This window comes from Nesoenas mayeri (genome assembly GCF_963082525.1).
Source record: "Nesoenas mayeri genome assembly, chromosome: 28".
NCBI classification, from domain to species: Eukaryota; Metazoa; Chordata; class Aves; order Columbiformes; family Columbidae; genus Nesoenas; species Nesoenas mayeri.
The window spans coordinates 194633-209114 of record NC_137558.1 but is presented as its reverse complement, the minus strand read 5'-3'; the positions used below and the strand labels follow the sequence as shown (position 1 = coordinate 209114).

Here is a 14482-nt window from a genome sequence, read left to right as displayed (position 1 = left end):
TCCCCTCCCCTCCCCTCCCCGCCCCGCCAGGCCCCGCCCCGCCCGGCCAGGCCCCGCCCCCGCGCGCTCCCGGTGCCGCCCCCGCCCCGCCCGTTGCTCTCGCGAGACTCGTCCCGGACCTGACGGTGCTTCCTGGATCCCGGCACCGATCCCCGTTACCGATCCCCGTTACCGATCCCCGTTACCGCCCCCCCGTAACGACTGTTCCCGTACCGGCCCCGGCGCGGAGCTCCCGCTGCCGCCTGTCCCGTTACCGGGCCCGGCGCTGACCCCCCGCCGCCGTCCCTCCTCTCACCCCCGTTACCGACCCCCGGCCATGGGCGACCCCAAATACGCGGACCTGCCCGGCATTGTGAGTGGGGGGTCCGGGGGAGGGTGGGGGGGGTCTGAGAGGGGCGGGGGGGCCGGGACCGGGGCGCTGGGTCAGTGACGGGGGGTTCGGGGGTTCGGGAGCGGCGGGCGCTGGCGGGCGCTGGGGGGATCGGAGGCATTTGGGGTGTCGGGGTGTCCGGGAGGGGCCGTTTGGGGTGTCGGGGTCTGAGCACGTCAGGGGCGGGGGGGCCGTGGCTGCTGCGGCGTCCGGAGCGTCTTTAGGGGCGGTTTGCAGGTGTTTGGCGGTAAATGGGTAACGAACAGAGCGGGGGTGGCGCCTTCTGTCCCCAAGGCCAGGAACGAGCCCGACGTGTACGAGACCAGCGACCTCCCCGAGGACGACCAGGCCGAGTTCGAGGCGGTGAGGCCTCGCCGGGGCGCCGGCTGCCCCGTCCCGTCTCCCGTCCCCCGTCCCCCCGTCCCCCGTCCCCCCGTCCCCCGTCCCCCCGTCCCCCGTCCCATCCCCCCGTCCCCCCGTCCCCCATCCCCCGTCCCCCCGTCCCCCGTCCCCCGTCCCCCGTCCCATCCCCCCGTCCCCCCGTCCCCCGTCCCCCATCCCCCGTCCCCCTGTCCCCCGTCCCCCCAGGGCCGGGAGCAGCCCCTGCCCCCCCTCCCGTGTCCCCTGCCCCGAGGGGGCAGCGCATGGGGGGCGGGGGGGCTCGAGGGGTCCCCCCGAAAATGGAGTTGGGGCCCCTCAGAGCAGCCCCGTGGTGCCCAGCTCGTGGGGGTGACACCGGGGACGTGTCCCCAGGGCCGGCACGAGGGGTCACACCGGGCGGGGCCTGTGTGGTGACCCCCAGCTCTGCCGGCGATGGGGGAACCCGGGCCACGACCTGGCTTGTCCCCACGGTGCCACCAGCGTCTGGGGGGACACAGGTGCCCCACACGGTGACACGGTCGCACCAACCCGTGTCCCCCCCCAGTTCTGAGCAAGGGGCTCAGAGGCCCCCGTGGGAGCGGGGCCGCGGGATGGACTGAAATGGGATGTTTTTAGCCCAAAGCCCCCACCCCGTGAGGCCTTGGTGACACTGAAACAGTGTCCCCGAGCAGCATCAAGCAGTGACCCCCCCACCCGGGTCATTCTCCACTCCCCCCCCACCCCTGCAGCCTGGGGTGCAAGAGATAATTGGTTGTTGGGGGTTTGAATTGCTGGATAATTAGTTGTGGGGGTTTAATTGCTGGATAATTGGTTGGGGGGCATTAATTGCTGGGTAATTGGTTGGGGGGGGTTGATTGCTGTCACCTCCTGGTTGTGTTGCTGGCACTGGACTGACCTGCATTTCCCCCCCCGCTTTGCCCCCCGGACACTAGTTTGCACAAGTAAGGCCCGTTCTGGTTCCGCATGCTGCTTTTGGGGGGAGTTCTGCATGCGGGGGTGTCCGGAGCCACCACTTGTCACCATGTCCCCCAGTCCTGGCTGCGGGTCACCTGCCGGGGGGGGGGGCTGCGCTGAGCCCCCCCGGCCCTGCTGCCGGTGCCCCCAGCGATGGACATCGCAGTTTTGTACCCCCCCCGGGGGGCTGGGGACATCGGGGCTGCCCTGGGGGGCCCAGGCTCCACTTAACCCCCCCTGCCCGGGGAAAACAAAAGCTGGTTGTGGGGGGCCGGCTGTGTCACCCCAGCTCTGGCCCACGCTCCTGAGCTTCCCCTGGACACCGTGACCACCCCCCGCGGTGTCTCCTGGGGGGTCCAGCTGTCCCCAGCGCTGCTTTGTCCCTGTGCTGGCAGCTCCCCCCACGCCGCCCCCCCCACGCCGCCCCGGGCCACCCGAGGACAAGGGTGACATCCCCGCGCGTGGGACGAACCTGCTAACGCCGTTTTTGTCTCTTTCTCCCCCAATTTCCTCCTAATTTCTCACCTCTGGGAAACACAAGGAGCTGGTAAGAGCCCGGAACCGCCGCCCCCGCCGGGCGCCCCCCAGCGCTGTCACCCCCTTTTTGTCCCCATGCAGCGCGCAGGGGACGGACAGGGGCTGCGGGGCGGGGGGTCCTTTGGGTGCAGGTCGGGCCCCCCCAGCTGGTCACGGGGTGTCAACCTCGGGGGGGTCACACTGGCGGGGCCGATGTCCCCACGCCGGTGCCTGGGGGCCGATGTCCCCCTGGGGACGCGCCGCGTCCTGCACAAGCTGCCGCTGGGTCCTGTCCCTGCGCGTCAGTCCTGGGGGGCTGTGACCCCATCCTGGGGAGGACGGGGACGCTTCTGTGTCCCCCCCGTTTTGCTGATGAGCCGGGGGGGCCCTGCCCGCAGGAGGAGCTCAGCAGCACCAGCGTGGAGCATCTCATCATCAACCCCAACGCCGCCTACGAGAAGTTCAAGGACAAGCGCTTGGGTACCGAGGGGCTGGGTGAGTTGGGGGGCCGGGGCCATCGTGTCCCCGCGGTGACCCCCCGGTCAGCCGCGCTCAGTGCTGTGGGGTGCTGTTCTCCCAGGTTTCTCGGATGGCGTCAGCAAGGCGAGGAGGACGGGCGGCAGGTCTGGGGAGCGCGGCACGGTGAGGCTGCGGTGGGACACGCGGGGCACCGTCCTTTGTCCCATGTCATCCCGAACCGCAGCGGGGGGAGCGGTTTGGGGCCATCCCGGCGCTGGGGGCCCAGGACCGTGTGTCCTGAGCGGCTCCGAGGACGGAGACCCCAACGCCCCCAACGCGTTCGCGGAGGGGCAGGAGGTGCAGACCCCCCACAGCCCCGCTCCTCTGTCTGCAGCTCGGGGGGGGGCGCCCAGGAGAGCCCCCAGCAGCGCTACCAGCGCCTGCAGCTGGAGGTGCAGGAGCTGCTGCGGGAGGTGCACTGCAGCGCGGTGAGCGGCGGCGGGGGCGGCACGGGGGGAACGGGCGGTTCTGCCCCCAGGGCGGGGGTGACAGGCAGGGGTGACGGGTGGTTGTACCCGCCGGGCGGGGGTGACGGGCGGGGGTGACGGGCGGTTGTGGCCCCAGGGCGGGGGTGACGGGTGGTTGTGCCCGCCGGGCGGGGGTGACGGGCGGGGGTGACGGGCGGTTGTGGCCGCAGGGCGGGGGTGACGGGTGGTTGTGCCCGCCGGGCGGGGGTGACGGGCGGGGGTGACGGGTGGTTGTGCCCGCCGGGTGGGGGTGACGGGCGGTTGTGCCCGCAGGGCGGGGGTGACGGGTTGGGGTGACAGCTGGTTGTGCCCGCAGGGCGCGGCGCAGGAGCCGGCGGGCGAGCAGCAGCCGGGGGCCGCGGCGCTGGCGCGGCAGGTGGACGCGCTGCGGCAGCAGCTGCTCTCGGGGCGGCTGCAGCAGCTGCTGGGACCCAGCGCCGCCGTCGACTTCGCCGACCCCGAGGGGGCCTTGGCCAAGTGAGTGGGGGGCCGGGACCCCCGGGGTGTCGGTGTCCCCGTGTCCCCCCCACACTCGCGTTCCCCCCAGGCGGCTGCTGCAGCAGCTGGAGGTGGCCAAGCACAGCAAAGCGCCGCCAGGGAAGAGCCCCCCCCCAAAGAGCTCGTCCCCCCCTGGGGACGCCGTCACCTTCGAGCTGTACTGGAGGCCGGAGCAGGACCAGTTTGCCCACACAGCCAAGGTAACTGGTGGGTGGCGGGGGGGCTGCGACGGCGCTGCCCGACCCCAAAATGGGGTGTCCCGTGGTGTCACCCCCGTGTGCGTGTGTGTACCCCCCAGATCGCGGAGCTGGAGAAGCGGCTGGCGCAGCTGGAGGCAACAGTGCGGTGTGAGCCCGACAGCCAGGTCGGGGGTCCTGAGTCCCCATCCCCCCCATCCTGCCCCCCAGGGGCTTCCCCCCCCATCCTGCCCCGCTGATGCCATTTCCCCCCCCAGAACCCGCTCTTGGCCGGGCTGAAAGGCACCAACCTCATGGTGAGTTAAACAGGGGGTGGGGGGACACACATGGACCTTTTCTCTGCTCCCAACTCTGTGCCCATAGCACTTGGGGGGGCACTCCCAGGGTCCCCCCCCTCACCCCTTGTCCCCAGGAGACCATGCAGGTCCTGCAGGCCAAGGTCAACATCTTGGATGTGGCCGTGCTGGACCAGGTGGAAGCGCGGCTGCAGGTGAGGGGGGGCGCGGGGGCGTCACAGGCCACGGCCGTGACCTTGGGGGGGCGCCGCTGGATTTGGGGGCTCACATCCGTCCCCCTCCCTCTCCAGAGCGTCCTGGGGAAGGTGAATGAAATGGCCAAGCACAAGGCGATGGCACAAGACACCGACACCCAGAGCAAGGTGAGAGCAAGGAGTGGGGACAACACCCTCCCAAAAAGGCACCCCCGTCATGGGGGGTGCATGGACACCCCCCGTTTCTTGCCCCGTCCCCCAGATCCAGCAGCTCCACGAGACGCTGCAGCGCTGGGACCCCGTGGCCACCGCGCTGCCCGACGTCGTGCAGAGGCTGGTGACGCTCCGGGACCTGCACGAGCAAGGTGGGGGCACTGGGGACGCGGGCTGGGGGCCCCGCGGGGGGAACCGGCGCTGAGCTTTCCCCCCGCCCCCAGCCGCCCAGTTCGGGCAGGTCCTGGTGCACCTGGACACGACGCAGCAGGACATGGTGGCGGCTCTGAAGGACAACGCGGCGCTGCTGGCGGAGGTGGGACCCCCAGAGCCCCGCGTGACGGGGGGTCCCCATCCTGCCCCCCAGCTCAGCCCCTTCCCCTCTCCCCCCGCCAGGTCCAGAAGACGATGAAGGAGAATTTGGCCATCGTGGAGGACAACTTCGCCGACATCGACGCCCGCATCAAGCGGCTGCAGAAGTGACCCCCCCCCCCCCTCCATGAGCCATTTCACCCCCCGGGTCCTGCGACCCCCGGGAATCGTCCCCCGCGCAGGTCCCCTGTTTGTACTTACTCTGCCCCTCCAGCACAGTGTGTGGGGGCTGGAGGGCCCCCCCCCCAACCCTCCACTCGCACTGAGGGGGTGGGGGTGTCTGTACCCCCCCATTTACCCCAATAAACAGCTCAAAGTGCATCCATGTTGGCATCTTCGGGTGATGCTCAGGGATGGGGGGACACCCAGGGACACTGTCACCCCCCAGGCCCGCCAGCCCTTCCCGGGGGTCCCCGGTCACCCCCGCGCTCCCGCCGTGACGTTCCTGGCGCTGGCCACACGGTGGCAGCACTGGCCCGTTTGGGGACAGCGATCGGACAGGGACGGGGGACAAGGTCGGGAACCAGAGCTGCGAACAGGGACAGGGGACAAGGTCGGGGACGAGGGCTGGGGACAAGGACAGGGCTGGGGACAGGGCTGCAGAAGGTGACAACAAGGGTCCCCAGCTTGTCACCACTGCAGAGACAGGTGGTGCCAGCACCAGGGATGATGGCAGCGCAGCCCCCGCCCCGGATGTCCCCTCATGTCCCCAGGTGTCCCCTCATGTCCCCAGGTGTCCCCTCTGCCTCCGCCGCGGGGAGGTGAAGGCAGCAGATGCACATCCAAACCCGCAGTGGTTTATTGTGGGGGGACACAGAGCCCAGTGACAGGGGGAGGGGGACAGCAGCGGGACACCTCGATACCCTTGGGGGCGCTGGCATGCGGGGGGGGACACACTGACGTGGGGAGGTGCCGGGCAGCGGGGGGGGCCGGTTCTGTTGCGGGGGGACAGTGACACCAGTGGCAGCCGGGATGACCCCCCCGCCGTGCCCCGCAGGGGAGACGAACCCCGAGCGGGTGCTGTACTGGGGGTCTGTGGGGCTGTCCCTGCGGGGGGTGCCCCGGGGGTCAGTCGGGGTAGATGATGAACCCCGAGAACGTGCTGTACTTGTTGGTGTTGCCTCCGTGGACTTTGCCGCCGTCCAGCTTGACGAACACCTCGTCCCCCACGTCCAGGTGCAGGATGACGCTGTTGCTGGCGTAGTCGTAGTTCTGGTCGGCGTCCTGCGCGATGGCGCTGGCCCGCACCTTGGGGGGACACGGGCATCAGGGACCCCCCGCAGCACGCGATGGGAAACGGGGGCTGAGCCGGGTGTCACCATCAGCGCTCGGTCCCCAGGTGACAAAATCCAGAGAGCCGCGCTGACCGGGACCCTGCGCTGTCCCCAAGCACGGGAATGCCGGGGGGGGCAGGACGGCGGGGGGGGGCAGACGCGGCATCAACCGCGCTGGATCGATGCTCGTTTTCCCGGAATAAATGGGAAACGTCCGGGGCGAGGCCGTGCAGGAGCTGCCGCGAACAAAGGGACCGGCCGGGGACACGACCCGGGCCCCGGTGCTGGTGGCCGTCCCGGGGCGGGCACAGCCGGTTGCCCCCCCGGCTCCAGGCCTGGCACCCCGGGGGTTTGTGTCCCCCCTGTGCCGGTGACGGGAGCCCCTGGAATGGGGTGTTGTGTCACCACGGCTGAGACGGGGGGGGGGACGGGGATGGGGGAGATAGGGGTGGGGAGAAGAGGGTGGGAATTGGGGGGGGGGCGGAATTTGATGGGGGATCTGCAATGTGGGGACTGGGGGGGAAGGGGGGTCAGGATTGGGATTAAGCGAAAGGAAAATGAGAAAACTGGGGTGGGAGGAAATGAGCTGGGAAAAGTGGGATGGGGAAGTGGGATGGGGAGACGGGGATGGGGAAACGGGGATGGGGAGACAGGGATGGGGAGACAGGGATGGGGAGACAGGGATGGGGAAACGGGAACGGGGGAGGAGGCGAGAGGAACTGGGATTAACAGAAAACAAAATGGGAAAACTGGAATAAGAAGAAACAAGATGGGAGAACCAAGATAAGGGAAGCAGGATGAGGAAACTGGGATGGGGAACTGGGATGGGGAAACTGGGATCATGGAGCCAGTGGAGACACAGGCAGAAATGGGGCTGGAGGAGCTGGGTGGGGAACCGGGGACATCGGGAGCAGCCCCGGCGAGGGCACCGGTGCTGGGGGGTCCCAACCCGTACCTGCCCGTTCTTCATCAGGTCGGCCCACATGCTGGTGCCGTCGCCGCCGCGCATCAGGACGTGGTAGGTGAAGAAGTAGATGCCGGGGAGGGGGCAGGTGAACTTCCCGCTCGAGGGCTCGTAGTAGTTGCCCACGTTGGTGACGACGTCGTCGAAGCGCAGAACCTCGTAACCCTCGTGGGGCTTCCGCAGCCCCGCGTAGAAGGCGATCTTGGGGCTGTAGAAGGAGGGGATGTACCCCCCGGGACCTGGCCCCGGCGGCCCCGGCGGCCCGGGCCGGCCTGGCTCACCCGGCGGCCCCCGCGGTCCTGGTGGTCCGGGGGGACCCCGCGCCCCGGCACGGCCCTTGCGCCCCGGTTCGCCCTTGGCGCCGGGTAGGAAGGGGGGGGGCGGGGAGGCGGGGGGCAGCTCAGGGTAGGGGTCGCAGACCATGCGGCAGCTGCCCAGCATCTCGTAGTGCGCGGCCGCCTTGGAGCTGTGCACCAGCAGCGGGATGGCCACCAGCAGCACCAGCACCATGGCCACCCCGATGGCCGCCCCGGCCACCCGCTTCCTGCGGCTCAGCCGGGAGGCGGCCAGCGCCAGCAGGTCCTCGTCACCCTTGGGAGCGATGGTGGCACCGGGGGGACGGGCGGCACGCGGCCGCCCGCTGAGCCGCACGTCCCTGAGCTGGGGATGGGGACGGGGAGGGATGGGGATGCTGCCGGCAGCGGGGACCGGAGCGGGGACGGAGATGATGGGGACAGGGAAGTCACAGCAGCAGAGCCGGGAGCAGGGGCAGGTACAGCAGGTGCTGGAGATGGGGACAGGGATGCGGGCAGGAGCGGTGACAGCAGCGGGGCTGGGGCCGAGGACGGGACTGGGAGCGGGGCTGGAGCCGGGGCCAGGAGCGGAGCTGCGACTTGCGGTGGTGAAGGCGACGAAACCAGAGCCGACGGTGGAACTGGGAGCAGAACCGGGACCCAAGACGGTGCTGGAGCCGGGGACGGGGCTGAGACCGGAGCCGAGGACGGAGAGCGAAGCTCCTGCAGCAGCCGGGCTTGGAATCGGGACCGGAGCCCAGGCTGAAACCAGGACCGGAGCCGGTGTTGGAGCTGGTGATGTAACCGGAGCCGGGACCGAGCCGGGAAGCAGCCGAGACCGAGCTGAGATGAAGCCAGGATGGAGCCGCGAATGCGCGGGGATGGAGCCGGGAAGGAGCCGGGACCGCGCCGGGTTGGAACCGGGATACAGCCGGGATGGAGCCGGGATGGCACCGGGAATGAGCCGAGGTGGAACCGGGAGCGAGCCGGGAGGAGCCGGGAGGAGCCGGGAGGAGCCGGGATGGAGCCGCCGCGACGCGCGGGGCAACTTCTCGCCAAGTTCCCCGGGAACGAGACCCCCGGGAACGAGACCCCCGGGAACGGGACCCCCGGGAACGGGACCCCCTCCCCTGGAGCGGCGCCGCCCCGCCCCGCTCTGCCCGGTGCGCGCCGGTGGGGCCGAGGCCGGGCAGCGCCGCCCGGGCCGGTTCTCCCGGAGCCGCCGCCGCTCCCCGCTCGGGCCCCCCGGGGGACCCGCGGCCCCGGGCCCGCGGCGGAGCGGCCCTTTCCCCCCCGGCCCCCGTGTCCCCCGCCCGTGCCCGCCGGTACCTGTCGCCCGCGGCGCCGGGAGCCACGTGCCGGGGCCGCCGCCCGCCCGCGCCGCGCCCGCAGCCCCGCTCCGCCCGCCCCGTTCGACGGCACCGGGCACGGGGGGGCGGAGGAGGGGGCTGGAGGAGGGACGGGAGTGAGGGGGGTGCGCGGGGCTGTGAGTGTGCAAGGGGGGGGGGCGTGCGTGTGCACAGCGCTGTGTGTGTGCAAGGGGGGGGCATGGGCATGCGGGGCCGTGTGTGTGCAAGGGGGGGTGCAGGGCTGTGTGTGCAAAGGGGAGCGGGGGGGGTGCACGTGCGTGTGCAAGGCGGGCACGGGGCTGTGAGCGAGGGGGGTTGGGTGCGTGACACGGGGGCTGCGTGTGCAGGGGGAGCGCGGGCCCCCCCCACCGATGCAGCCCCAGGCTGATGGCCACGGGCCCATTTCGGGGGCCCCTCTGCAGGGTTCACCCCACATTTGTGGGCGCTCCAAGGAATCCCCAGGCCGGGGGGGGTTCTACTGGGGCGCACGGTCCCTGCCCAGCCCCGGGATGGGAACAGGGCCGAGGTGCCCACTCCTCGGGGTGCTGGGGGGTCCGGATGCGGCCCCCGCTGCTCCCGGCGGAGCAGCTGCTGGGGGGGGGGGGCGCTGCTGGGGGGCTGATTCACAGCTGCTCTTTTCCAAATCTTGCCGGAATTTGCTCCGTTATGCAAAATGAAGTCTTGGCCTCCGCGCTCCCGGGAGAGGAGCCGCTTCCCCCCCCCGCCCCGGTCCCTCCGCCTGCAGCAATGAGAGAAATACCAGGGAAAAAAGCAGCAATCGGGCAAAAGGCACCGGCCACCCCCGGCGGGCTCAGCGCGGGGACACCGCGGGTCCCTCTGCGGGGGGTGGGACGAGGGGTCCCCTGCACGGAGCCGCTGGGGTGACGGGCCCACGGGTGGCTTTTCACGTGTGTGTATGGGCAGGGGCCACGCGTGTCCTTGCAGAGGCAGCGGCTGCTCCTGTGTGTGTGTGTGTAGAGGTGCGTGCACACGTGTGTGCTCTGCATGCTGTGTACGTGCTGTGTGCATGTATGCATGCTGTGTGCAAGCTCTGTGCATGTGTGTGCATGCGTGTGCATGCTCTGTGCGTGTGTGTGCACGCGTGTGCATGCTCTTTGCGTGCGTGTGCATGCGTGTGCATGTGTGTGCATCCATGTGCATGCTCTTTGCGTGCGTGTACATGCTCTGTGCATGTGCGTGCGTGCATGTGCATGCTCTTTGCGTGCGTGTGCATGCGTGTGCATGTGTGTGCATGCATGTGCATGCTCTTTGCGTGCGTGTACATGCTCTGTGCATGTGTGTGCGTGCATGTGCATGCTCTGTGCGTGCGTGTGCATGCTCTGTGCGTGCGTGTGCGTGCTCTGTGCATGTGTGTGCATGTGTGTGCATGCTCTCTGGGTGTCTGCATGCTTGTGCACACATGCACATGCTCGGTGTATGTCTGTGCATCAGTTTCCATACGTGTGCATGCTCGGTGCATGCATGTGCATGCTCAGTGCACGCTGCATGCGTGTGTAAACGCCCGCAGCACACGGCGGGGGCTGCGGGGGGAGATGCTCCCACGGCGAGTGTCATTTATCCGTGGAGTTTGGAATTTGCAGGCCAGGCCAGCTCCCTCCAAAGGGCGGCGATCAATCAGCGGGATATTGGATGGATTTATGGGCCCTTTATGCGGGAGGATCAATGCGATCCTGACCAGCCCGCCCATGTTTGTGCAACAAATTAACGGCGGCTGCATCGGCCCCCCCAGCCCGGCGGGGACGGGTCCGGGTGTCATCGATGCCACCCGTGCTGCTCCTCGGGGACGGGGGTGGCGGAGTCCCCCTGCCAACCCTCCCCCGGCTGATCCTAATGAGCAGCAACAGCGAATTAATTAGCCAGGCTGCGAGGGGAAGCCCGAGTGCTAATTAGCAGGAGCCAGGGGCTGGTGGGGAGCGGGCGCTCAGGCCCCGGCCGTGGGGACACGAGGGCACAGCAACGGCCGCTCGGGGGTCCCGGCCGCCCCCGGCCCTGCTGGTGGGGGGGACGGGGGGGGCGCAGAGCTGAGGCTGGGGCTAAAAATAGCAGCAGCAGCGGCGATGAGAAAGGTCAGTCCGAGGGGAGGCGGGGGTCGGGGCCGGATCCTGCCACTGGTTCTGCGGGGCAGGGGGCGGGATTTGGGGGGCTCAGGCGCGTTCACGGGGGCAGCGAGCCCCGCGCCCACAGCAGCACCGGGATGGCGGCGGCGGCGGCCGTGGCGGAGGTGTCCCCGGTCCTTGGTGGCCGTGCCTCAGTTTCCCCACCGTGCCCTGGCTGTCCCTGACGGTGCCGCGGGCCGCCCCGCTGGGGACGGACACGTCCTCGGCTGCAGAGCCAGCGGCTCCAAGGCCGGAGCCGGGAGCCGAGCGCGGCGCGAGCCGCCGCGGCCGGGGCGCAGAGCATGAATAAATGCATCACGCCGCGTCCCTGTCCCCGCTGTCCCCCCCGGCGCGGGGAGGGGGTCGGTGCAGCCGGCCGGTGACTCCGCGTTCGCCATCTGCCTCGATGGCCCCCGAGGAGCCGCCGGCTCCTGCGGCAGCGCAGGGACCCGCAGGGTCACATCCAGCGCTGGCATGGCCACGGTGCTCGGTCCCTACGCCCCAGGCTGCCCAGTGTTGCCCCGTGTATGGTCCCCAAGGCTGGCACATTGTCCCCAGTGCCCGTTGCATGTTCCCCAGTGCCACTGGATGGTCCCCAGTGCCACTGGATGGTCCCCACGCCCGGGGAACGTCCCCTTTCCCTCCCCACGGCCAGCCCGAGCGTGTCCGTGCCCCGGCAGACAGATCGCCGTGTCAGCGGGGCCGGGGGGGCCTGGCCAAATGAATATCGATGGGCTGCGGCGGCCGGGCGCTCCAGCCCGGGCGGGTTTGCGATCCAGCCGGGGCGCTGGGCCGGCCCGGGCTGGATGAGAATTGTCCTTGAATGGCAACAATAAACCAGCGGCTGGCGTGGGGGGCGCGAAGGTGGGTGGGGACCCCGATGTGGGGCCGGGATGGAGCCCGTGACGCCCGGGGACATCCGGGTGCCCCTTCATGGCTCTTGGGGTGGCAGGACCGGCCGCTGCTGTGATGAACTGCAGGGTCTCAGCCATGGGGAACCACAGGCAGCCTGGGGGGAAACCCCTGGGATCCTGGGGGGTGACGGCCCCTCCCACCGTGGCCGCAGCGCGGGGGGGGTCTGCTGGGGCACACGGTGCAGCCGAGATGGATGGTTGTGCCGGATTAATCCTCCGGACAAGTGGCGTTTATTAGGGATGCAGGGGACGTCGGGCACAGAAATCCATCCCAGCCGGGTGACAATTAGACGGGCGGCCGGGGCACGGGGGTGCGCTCACCCCCCGCACCTGCCCGCACCCCCGGCACCTGCGACCCCCTGCTCTGCGGGTCCCCCTGAGCCACGCCATGGGGTGCCGGTCCCAGGTCTTCCCCCCGGCGCTGGGGGGGCTGGGGGGGCTCATTGCAGATTCGCCTCATGCCCACCTGAGCCGGGCGCTGACAAATAGACATTTAAATCAGACAATTAGCCGGGCTCCACCGCTGACATTTTTAATGTATTAATGTGCATCAACAGCTAATACATATAAAATTCCCCTAATACCGGGGCGGGGGGGCCGCGCGGGCGGCGCTGGCAGTGATGTACGAGTCCGGGGGGACTCCGGCCCCAGCGCTTGCATTAATTACCGGCAGAGTGACACGCGATGTGACACCGGGACGGCGCGGGGGGAGCGCGGGGACGGGCACACGCGTGTCCGCGGGAGGGGGGAGCGGGGGGGGGCGCACACGCGTGTCCCATGTCGCTGGGGACGTGGTGCTCAGTGTGGGGGCTGGGAGGGGGTTTGGGGGGGCACACGTGTCTGTTGGGACACAGGTGGGCTTCAGGACATGCCTGTGTCCCCAGCCACGGTCCCCACGCATGGTCGTGGTCCCCACGTGTCCCCACCATGGTCCCCATGTGTCCCCAGCCTTGGTACCCTTGTGTCCCCAACCATGGTCCCCACATGTCCCCAACCATGGACCCCGTGGTCATCCCGTGTCCCTGGTCGTGGTCCCCCTATGTCCCCACCATGGTCCCCATGTCCCCCCAGCCATGGCACCCGTGTGTCCCCAACCATGGACCCCGTGGTCCCCACATGTCCCCAGCCATGGTACCCCCATGTCCCCACCCTGGTCCCCCTGTGTCCCCTCCGTGGTCCCCGTGCACCCGGGCGGTGACAGATGCTTCAATTCGCAGGAAGGTGCCACAAATCGATGCCGTGAGCGCCGGTGGCCGGGGCTGATCGATGGCACCAATTACACCCGCAAACAGGCCTCCCCGTGACCCCCCCGGGGCCGGGGCACCCCAAGACCCCCCAGGGGCTCCCCTGCATGTCGGGGGGGCACCCGAGGAAACCGAGGCAGCCGTGGGGGGCTCTGCCCCCACCCCCACCCCATCAACCCGCCCGCCAAAGGCAAATTTGACATTTTAAAATCCAGATACTTAAAGAGATCGATCGGGATGCAAGACCCCCCCGGCACATCGATCCTGCGCCAAAACGGGGGGGTCACGGCAGCGCAGCCCCACCCGCCTGGGGGTCCGGTGGGGGGTCCAGCCCCACCCCAGCCGGGGTGCTCCCCCCGCCCCGGTGTGGGCCGGCGGGGCCGGGCCCCCCCGAACTGGGGCTGGTGGGCAGCGGAGCGTGGGCGGGGGGTCCGCAGGGAGCCGCTGTCAGGGAGGCAGCCAGGCGAGGGCGGGGGGGGGGCGCTGTCAGCCCGTCCTGACGGGCAGTGGAGCCGGGGGGGCACCAGCATCCCCACCCCCCGCCGGCAGCCCCAGGGACCCAGGCGTCCGGGCCTCTCAGCCCCTCCTCCGAGCCGGGGTTTTGCCGCATTGCACCCCCAAATCATGGGGAGGCCCATCCATCCCCCGGGCAGCAGCGATGGGGGGGATGCAGCCCCAAAGCCCGGGGGGGGTTCCCATCCAGCCCCCCCAGATTCCATCCTGCTGCTGCTGCACTGCCCGCGGGATGCTGAGCTTGGGGGGGGTTGTGGCCCCCCCAGGACCCGCTAACGGGGCTGAGCCCCCGCCTGGCTGCGGGGCCGTTAATTATGGATGAGCCCAAATTGGCGGCTGCAGCCGCTTAATCTGGGCAAACACGGCGCCTGCTGAGCAAACACAGTCCCGGGGGGGGGTCACCTGCAGCGGAGGGGTCACCCTGTCCCCCCCAGGTCCGGCCCCGCCCCGCTGTGCCCTTTGGCCGCTGTCGTGCGGGTACAAAGTCCCGGTTGGGGGGGGCGGTGCCGCCGGGAGCTCCGTGGGGAGAGGTGGGTCGGGGGGGCTGGGGCCCCCGGAATGGGGTTTGGGGGCTGTGGGGGTGCACTGGCCCCGGGGGGAGCTCAGAGGGTCCGGGGTGGGACCGTGGGGGGCTTACAGGGGGCTGGGGGGCTCAGGGAGTCTTAGGGGGATGCGTACTGGTCCTAGGGGGGCAGGACCCTGGGGGGGCTGAGGGGGTTCTGGGGGGGCCACAGGATACTGGGGGAGCTCAGGTGGTACTGGGTGGGCGCAGAGGGTCCTGGGGGCGCATTTACTGGTGCTGGGGGGGTCTGGCACTGGGGGGGGAACCGTGTGACC

General features: G+C 70.1%; 2 protein-coding genes across 2 annotated transcripts; one reads left to right on the top strand and one right to left on the bottom strand.

Annotated features, from left to right (window-relative positions):
- Positions 1-123: 123 nt before the first annotated feature.
- Positions 124-5282, top strand: LOC308050420 (dynactin subunit 2-like). Its single transcript, XM_080360535.1, has 14 exons — positions 124-352; positions 665-733; positions 2620-2751; positions 2802-2863; positions 3075-3168; positions 3524-3684; positions 3755-3905; positions 4004-4069; positions 4160-4198; positions 4315-4392; positions 4489-4560; positions 4655-4757; positions 4830-4921; positions 5002-5282. Exons 1-14 carry the CDS (start codon positions 317-319, stop codon positions 5086-5088), a joined length of 1242 nt encoding a protein of 413 aa, XP_080216661.1. The 5' UTR covers positions 124-316; the 3' UTR covers positions 5089-5282.
- A 763-nt stretch (positions 5283-6045) lies between these two features.
- Positions 6046-7725, bottom strand: C1QL4 (complement C1q like 4; the record flags this gene model as incomplete). The annotated part of the gene is made up of 2 exons (XM_080360602.1): positions 6046-6225; positions 7207-7725. 2 exons carry the CDS (start codon positions 7723-7725, stop codon positions 6046-6048), a joined length of 699 nt encoding a protein of 232 aa, XP_080216728.1.
- Between the last annotated feature and the right edge of the window lie 6757 nt (positions 7726-14482).

What these genes read in the sequence shown, in the direction of transcription:
- LOC308050420 (XM_080360535.1), top strand. Translation starts at nt 317, where the DNA reads ATGGGCGACCCCAAATACGCGGACCTGCCCGGCATT. An exon ending in GGGAGGTGCACTGCAGCGCG is followed by an intron (nt 3,169 to 3,523) that starts GTGAGCGGCGGC and finishes TTGTGCCCGCAG; the next exon opens with GGCGCGGCGCAGGAGCCGGC. An exon ending in GGTGTGAGCCCGACAGCCAG is followed by an intron (nt 4,070 to 4,159) that starts GTCGGGGGTCCT and finishes TTCCCCCCCCAG; the next exon opens with AACCCGCTCTTGGCCGGGCT.